Source organism: Portunus trituberculatus, unplaced genomic scaffold (genome assembly GCF_017591435.1).
Source record: "Portunus trituberculatus isolate SZX2019 unplaced genomic scaffold, ASM1759143v1 PGA_scaffold_64__5_contigs__length_350985, whole genome shotgun sequence".
NCBI classification, from domain to species: Eukaryota; Metazoa; Arthropoda; class Malacostraca; order Decapoda; family Portunidae; genus Portunus; species Portunus trituberculatus.
The window spans coordinates 291,197-300,026 of NW_025541705.1; the positions used below are offsets into that span (position 1 = coordinate 291,197).

The 8,830-nt window shown below is 42.1% G+C and overlaps 1 protein-coding gene across 1 annotated transcript; it reads right to left on the minus strand.

Annotated features, from left to right (window-relative positions):
• Positions 1-5,980: 5,980 nt before the first annotated feature.
• Positions 5,981-7,103, minus strand: LOC123500998 (trypsin-1-like). Its single transcript, XM_045249553.1, has 3 exons — positions 6,947-7,103; positions 6,643-6,860; positions 5,981-6,554 (listed from the first exon to the last, which is right to left on the minus strand). Exons 1-3 carry the CDS (start codon positions 6,987-6,989, stop codon positions 6,036-6,038), a joined length of 780 nt encoding a protein of 259 aa, XP_045105488.1. The 5' UTR covers positions 6,990-7,103; the 3' UTR covers positions 5,981-6,035.
• Positions 7,104-8,830: the final 1,727 nt, after the last annotated feature.

The following is an 8,830-nucleotide window of genomic DNA, read 5'->3' on the forward strand; positions in this document are numbered from 1 at the left end:
TATTAGTGGAAAATATTTATCAAAACAAGGGAAAAAAATTGTCATAAAATTATTATAGCTTACATTTGGATCTCTAGAGGCAAAAACCAAGTCCCAGTTGATGTTGAGTAAACAAGTTTTGAAGCAATTTATCTGTTCTGTTGTATACTTCCTAAAAGAAATTATATCAGACTCATCAATTTCAGTTTTACAGTAGTCTTTAAATGAAAAAATGGAGAATACAGGAAAATGATCGGATGTAGTGTCATATATAATGCCATTGAACTTATTTTCCTTAATATTGTTGGACCAGATGTGATCAATAATGGTTGCAGATGTGTTGGTAACTCTTGTTGGTTTGGTAATAGTATGAAGAGTAAGAACCAGAGTAGATTGTTGTATACTTAAGATTGGTAGTGTTTGGTTTGCCTCCGATCTCGCGGCTGCCTCTTATCAGCTGGCGCTTCTTTGCGGGAGATGGAAAGTGCTACTGCACCCTTCTCCTCATCGTCACCACTCCTGGCTGGTGAGCTACGAGCCAGTTCACTCCATGTCATGCTTGGTGTGGCAGGTGTGGTAACAAGATCGCTGGAGTCAGAGGCAGTGGTGGTGGCAGCAGCACTGGCGAGGAGGTTGGTGACATCGCTGGTGGTATTCCTATTCAGAAAACCAAGAGCTGGCTCAACACTTCCGGTCGAGTCGAATGGGGCCGCGTGAATCCAACTTCGGGACAGTAGCGGGGCTTCATGAAACGGTGACGTGGAGGGTTCATGAGACGGTGGCGTGGAAGGTTCACGAGACGGTGACGTGGAAGGGGAGGCGGAGAGGTGGCGAACGAGGTAACAAGCGGAGGAGGTGATGGTAGTAATGTATGTTACGGGCGGGCCGTAACATTTCCTCCCCCCTAAGACCTCCGTAATGGGCTCATGAAGGAGGTGAGACGGGAGATCTTGATAAGGCGTCGGCGATGATGTTGTCCACCCCCTTGATATGGTGGACTTCCAAGTTGAAGAGTTGAGTTAACAAGGCCCACCTAAGAATGCGTTGGTTTCGGTTCTTCATGGCGTGAAGGAAGGCCAGAGGATTGTGATCGGTGAAGACCTTCGTAGTTTGAGGACCAGGATGAAGATAGCACTCAAAACGTTGGAGCGCCAGGACGAGTGCCAGAGCCTCCTTCTCGATGGTGGAGTAGTTGAGTTGATGTTTTTCAGCTTGGCGGAGTGATAGGCGATGGGATGGAGGATGCCGCTTGTGGGGTCCGTTTGTAGTAGGACAGCACCCACTCCAACTCCACTCGCGTCCACTTGTAGATGGAAGGGGCGGAGTGATCCGGCGTCCAGACCACTGGTTCCGAGGAGAGAAACGCCTTGAGGTGTTGGAAGGCTTGGTCACAGGTCGGGTCCAGTGGAAGGGGACGGAAGTGCTGATAAGGTCCGTCAGGGGCGGCCAGGGTGGAGAAGTTCCTACAGAATCTTCTGTAGAAACCAGCCATCCCCAAGAACCTCATGAGAGCTTTCCTGGTGGTAGGGACAGGAAGCCAAGGATGGCCTCCACGTTAGCTCTCTTGGGCGAACCTTGCCGTTCCCCACCACATGTCCCAGGTAGACCACCGTAGACTTCCCGAAGGTGGACTTGGCCAGGTTGATTGTAAGCCCGGCTTCCTGCAACCGACCCATCAGCCTCCGAAGACGGGTCAGATGTGTCGCCCAGTCGTCCGCAGTCACCACCAGGTCGTCCAGATATGCAGATGTTCCCTCCAAGTCCTGAGTGATGTAATTTATAGCCCTCTGGAAGGTGGCGGGAGCATTAGACAAGCCAAAGGGCATCACTGTGTATTGGTATAGTCCGAAGGGGGTGATGAAGGCGGATATTATTTGGGCCTCGTCCGAGAGGGAATCTGGTAGTAACCTTTAAGTAAGTCTATAGTGGTTACAAATTTGGCTACTCCTATACTATCTATAAGGTCCTCTATCAAGGGCAATGGGTAGGAGTCTGGCACCGTCACTTTATTTAATTTCCTGTAGTCGGTGCAAAATCGACTACTACCATCTGGCTTAGATGTTAACAGGCAGGAGAAGCCCAGGAGATATACTAGGTTCTGCAAGGTGATGACAGAGCAGATAGTCTACCTCTTTTTCATCAAGTCTCTTTTAATGGGTGAAATGCGATAGGCTGGTTGTCTTATAGGCTTGATGTCATTAGATATTAATGTTATGTCATGTTGGATAGTATTACAAACTCCTGGAAGGTCACCTGTGATTTCAGAAAAGTCTAGCAATAACTTTTTAAGATCAGACTGTTGTGAAGGTGTTAAGGAAAAAACACCTCATCAAGGTTGGACATGATTTGGCTGTTTGAGGGGCGTCCTTTAGGTGACGAGAAGAGGAATTCGATGTCGGACTCTTCCTCGGGGGGCACAGGACCAGACTCCTTCCCTACCAGACATACAGGTACAGTGCGAGACAAGTCGTCCTCTGGTTCTCTGGAGTGGTAAGGTTTCATTAGATTAATATGAACTAGTTGGGAATCCTTACGACGGTCAGGAGTGTGGACCACATAATTTAATGGACTTAGTTTTTGAGCCACAACATAAGGTCCCATGAACTTACTGTGAAGAGCATTGCCTGGAGTGGGAGAAAAAGTAAAACCTTGTCTCCTGGTTTGAAACTTCTCATGACAGATTTGGGAAGAGAATTCTGTTGCATTTTAGTTTGAGATTTGAGGAAGTTTGATTTAGCAAAAGATCTGACTTCACTGATTTTATTCTTAAGGTTACTGATGTAGTCAGACACACTGGGGCTTGAAGGAGTATTTTGAGTAAACCATTGATCCTTTAATATTTTGAGAGGCCCCTGATCTGTCTACCATAGAGTAATTCAAAGGGAGTAACCTAAAGAATCTTGAGGAGATTCTCTTAAAGCGAAGAGAAGGAAAGAAATACTTTCATCCCAGTCTCCTTGATGCTCCAAGCAATACTTCTTCATCATGGATTTTAATGTTTGGTGAAACCGCTCCAGACAGCCTTGGGATTGGGGGTGGTAAGCCGAGGAGGTAACATGGTCGATGTTTAGCTCATTCACTATCTGTTGGAAAAAATTGCTAGTGAAATTGCTACCCTTGTCAGACTGAATTTGTTTTGGAATTCCTACCGAGGTGAAAAAATGTATTAGATGTTTTACAATGGTCTTTGATGTGATGTTCTTAAGAGGGAATGCTTCAGGGTACCTAGTAATGGGATCCATGAGGGTTAACAAATACTGATTCCCTTGTTTGGTTTTGGGTAAGGGCCCTACGCAGTCTAGAATGATCTTTTCGAAGGGCTCCGTCTGAACTGGAATAGGCGTCAAAGGAGCTGGCACAAGGCGTTCGTTAGGCTTACCCACAATTTGACATATGTGACATGTTTTTACATAGTGTAACACATCCTTTTTCATTCCTGGCCATCAAGTAATAGTCTTTTTTGACCTGGAGAAGACCTACGACACGGCTTGGTGTCATGGCATTTTACAGTCCTTGTTTGATTTTGGCCTTCGTGCCCACCTTCCTATTTTTATTCAGCAGTTTTTATTCAGAAGTCTTTTACGGGTTCGAGTTGGGAGTGTTCTCTCCAAGGCTACTGCTCTAAATGATGGCGTTCCACAGGGAAGTATTCTTAGTGTTACATTATTCGCAGTCGCCATAAATGGTGTTATTGATATTCTTCCAGATGATGGATTTATGAATTTCTTTTGCTGCTGCTAGGATTTCACTGATTGAGCGCAAGCTCCAACCGGCGATCAATAGGGTGTCCAGTTGGGCCAACGTGAACGGTTTTCGATTCTCCACCTCGAAGACCGTAGTCATGCATTTTTGTCGTAACTGTGGTGTCCATTCAGACCCTGATTTATACCTCGCCAATAGACGCTTCTCTTGCGTGGAGGCGACTTGATATCTTGGCCTTTTATTTGACAACCATCTCACCTGGGTTCACCAATTCTGTTCTCTTAAGGCGTCTTATCGGCAGGCATTATCCCTTCTTCGGGTTTTAAGTCACACCTCTTGGGGTGCGGACAGGGACACGTTGCTGCTTCTTCACCGTACACTTATACTTCCCAAGCTGAAATACGGCTGTTGAGATCTACTCATCCGTAACGGATGCACGACTACGCACGCTTGACTCCGTGCATCATGCTGGGTTTCGTTTAGCTACGGGTGCATTTCGGACATCTCCAATACCTAACCTTCTAGTGGATGCAGGTTTCTGGCCGCTCGACCTCCAGCGCCAGTCTTCGATGCTCCGATGTTGGTTTGGCACCCACCGTCTTCCTGATTCTGTCCCATCTGTCAATATTGCTGGACTCGCGTTCGCAGGTGTATGTCACCTTTTGGCCTTTGAGTGGCAAACCTTATGATGAATTTGTCTATCGACCCCACTCCTGTCTACTCTTTCCGGCTCCCACGAGTTGGATATTGGCAGCTTCCGGTTGTTTCATTATGCCCTCCTACAATGGATAGCAAGAAGGATTTTCTGCCAGCTATCTCACACACGGTTTTAGAACACTTTTTTTTTTATCTATTTTGATGACATCCCCGTTTTACTGATGGTTCCAAATCCGACGCAGGCGTTGGATTTAGTGTGGATTTCCCTTCTTATCGGCGTGGCAGCCTTCCTTCAGTGGCATCCGTCTTTACTGCGGAGCTGTCTGCCATATTTCTAGCTTTACAGATTATTTTTACTCTCCTGGTTTCGTCTTGCACTATAACCCTTTGGTTATATCAGCTCTAGAGTGGCTATATCTACTTACCAGAAAAGGATATCGTGTTGGGTTCTGTTGGGTCCCTGGTCACGTTGGTGTTCCTGGGAATGAACACGCAGACCGCCTCGCTAAAGAGGCAGCAAGTCGCCCTCCATCTCCTGCCCCTGTTCCGTTTCGAGATGCATTTCATCTAATTCGTGTGGCTGTTGCAGCAATTTGGCAGAGGAGATGGCTAACGGGGGTCGCAACCTCGAAAATGGGAGAGATCACTACTTCCTCTATCCCTCAATGGAAATACACCCATGTCCGGGATCGCCGTTTACAGACTTTATTGGCGCGACTACGTGTAGGTTACACGTATCTTAAAAATGAGTACCTGTTGACCAGGGATCCTAAACCTTACTATGATGACTGCCTGGTGCCGCTTACGGTTCGGCACCTAGTAGTGGAGTGCTCCAATTTGACTGACTTAGGACACCGCGGTGTCTATTATATCTCAAAGGCCCTTGGACCAGAGTGCCTGGCCCAGGTCATGATCTTTTTTAGTTTTTGGGGAGAAGCGGGCCCTCTCCCAAAGCTGCGAATTTTGTTTTATTTTATTAAATGTATTTTAATGTATTATATAATTTTATTGTAGTTTTTTTGTTTTTTAGTTAACCTTTAATTTTATCGTTTTTACCTGTTTTTAGTTATTTTATAATTTCTCTTTTAAACCCTTTTGGTCTTCGCAATTTTACTGCGGCGCCATATGACTTCCGCTGTTGCGGCGCCTACCTTTAAATCCATCCACACACACACACACACACACACACACACACACACACACACACACACACACACACCTACACACCTACCGTTCTTGGTGACAGCTTACCGGAGATGTGAGGCGGTGTGTGTGGGGATCCACAGGATGGAAAGGTGGATGCTGAATCTCATAGCGATAAGGGCTCGGTAAACGAATACTGCTGGCTCGGGTCAGTCATGATGAGGTCGAGTGTTGTTTGTTGGTGGGTGGGGAAGTCTACGATTAAGGTGAGGTTGAGTTGGTGTAGAATGTCGCTGATGTCGAGGCGATCGATGTCCCCATAGACGACTTGCTTAACGGGAGTAATACCTCACCCTTCGAGCATCATTGTGTGTGTGTGTGTGTGTGTGTGTGTGTGTGTGTGTGTGTGTGTGTGTGTGTGTGTGTGTGTGTGTCCATGAGAATTATGATATAACTTTTATGAAGGTATAATAAAAGCACATGGAAATCATCGCAACTGTAACTTTTTCTTATTTAATGTGCTATGCTTTGATGGTCTCACTGGTAGCTACAATTTATACTGCAGTGGCGATAATCCAGTCCACAAAGTAGGCTACCTCCGTGTAAACCCCTGGGTAGTTGGGGCGCGCACATCCGTAACCCCAAGACACAATGCCAGTAAGGTATCCTTCGCAAACCATAGGCCCACCAGAATCACCTTGGCAGGCATCCTTTCCCCCCTCAGGATATCCAGCGCAGATCATGGAATCCTCAATACCAGTGTAAGATGTTCTACATTCTTCATCAGACACAGTAGGAACATGAACCTTCTGCAGGACTGTAGCAGCACTCCCTCCCTCTGTCAGGGCTCCCCATCCCGTTACGATGCAATCAACGCCTACAAGCTCTTTTTCTGTTTGAAGACCGACGGGATTAACGTATTCGTTGGTAATCATTGCTTGCTTAAAGTGAATGAGGGCGACGTCGTTTGTAAGTGCCGTGCTGTCGAATTCTGGGTGAAGGATGATCTCATCAAGTCTAAGTGGTTGCTCGGATGCGTCATTAACGTACAGTGTGTATTCACCAGCCACAGCCTGCAGACAACCGGTTTAGTTAATATATCTTGCCCAAATATGGAAGTGAATTTGTGGAATTCTTGTGAGGAAAAGATTATTCAAATACCTGGATAATCCCTGGATTAGCCACATCGAACTGTACACAGTGACAAGCAGTGATGCCCCAGTGATCTCTGTACAGGCTACCACCGCAGAAGTGCCACGGCTCACTGTACGAGGTATCTTGAAGGCTAAGTTGGTACTGAATCTCACCATGATGCGTGTCTTGACCACCAACAATCTTGTTCAATCCCCGACGGAAAGTAGGCTTACGGGATGGGGCACCTGTGGGATAAGAGAAAAATATTGTTAGAAATTTTGTTTTTTTCTGACAGATGAAGAATTGAATGGAGAATGGTGGAGGCGCTTACCTAGTGCCCCAGCTACGAATATGCATAGCACGAGTGTCTTCATGATTGCCCAGGATGGAGACGAGTGCCTCTGTCTGTAAGGCAATTATTTTTATATGTGACAGTGTCCTCGGGAATGATAATTAAATGTGTATATAAGAAAATTTGTCATTTTATCCCTTATCGACAATAACGATACGATAGGGCCGAATTACATTTTTAACACACAGTAAAAACATGATATTGTGTCCGTGAGAAAGAGGCAAGTGTACAGTGGAATAATTTTTATCATATTATCAGTAAATGCAGTTCGTGACAAAACCACATGCTATGGTGTCACTGGGACATTCCCAAAGTGCATGAAGGAAAATTTTCCATCGTATTCCTCGTGAAATAAATGAATATATATATATATATATATATATATATATATATATATATATATATATATATATATATATATATATATATATATATATATATATATATATATATATATATATATATATATATATATATATATATATATATATATATATATATATATATATATATATATATATATATATATATATATATATATATATATATATATATATATATATATATATATATATATATATATATATATATATATATATATATATATATATATATATATATATATATATATATATATATATATATATATATATATATATATATATATATATATATATATATATATATATATATATATATATATATATATATATATATATATATATATATATATATATATATATATATATATATATATATATATATATATATATATATATATATATATATATATATATATATATATATATATATATATATATATATATATATATATATATATATATATATATATATATATATATATATATATATATATATATATATATATATATATATATATATATATATATATATATATATATATATATATATATACCTCCCTCATAAATGAAGTAAAGTCAGAGGAAATAGAAAATAAACAAAGGCAAGGGAGTTCCAGAATTTTTCAGAGAAAGGTATGAATGACTGAGAATACTGATCAACTCTTGCATCAGGGAGTTGGACAGAATAATGGTAAGAGGAATAAGAAAGCCTTTTACAGCGGGGTCGCAAGAGGAGGGGAGGCATGCATTTAACTGTTTCACTGTTTCACTGTTTGATCTGCTGCAGTCTCTGACGAGACAGCCAGACGTTACCCTACGGAGCGAGCTCAGAGCTCATTATTTCCGATCTTTGGATAGGCCTGAGACCAGGCACACACCACACACCGGGACAACAAGGTCACAACTCCTCGATTTACATCCCGTACCTACTCACTGCTAGGTGAACAGGGGTTACACGTGAAAGGAGACACACCCAAATATCTCCACCCGGCCGGGGAATCGAACCCCGGTCCTCTGGCTTGTGAAGACAGCGCTCTAACCATGAAAATAGAAGAGTTGTAGGGATGGGAAAAAAAATGGCGATGCCTCAAAACATAACTTAATATATATATATATATATATATATATATATATATATATATATATATATATATATATATATATATATATATATTTTTTTTATTTTTTTTTTTTTTTTTTTTTTTTTTTTTTCTTAGCAAGAGATGAGATGTGAAGTTTCCAGTTTAGATTATGAATAAAGGACAGGCCGAGGATATTCAGTGTATGTAGAAGATGGTGACAGTTGTGTCATTGAAAAAGAGGGGATAGTTGTCTTGAAGATTGTGACGAGTTGATAGATGGGGAAATTTAATTTTGAAGCATTGAACACAAAAAAAGTTTTCTGTATCCAAATCAGAAATCATAGAAAGATCTGAAACAAAGCCTTGTGTGGCGTCCCTGCGTGACCTGATGACTTCGT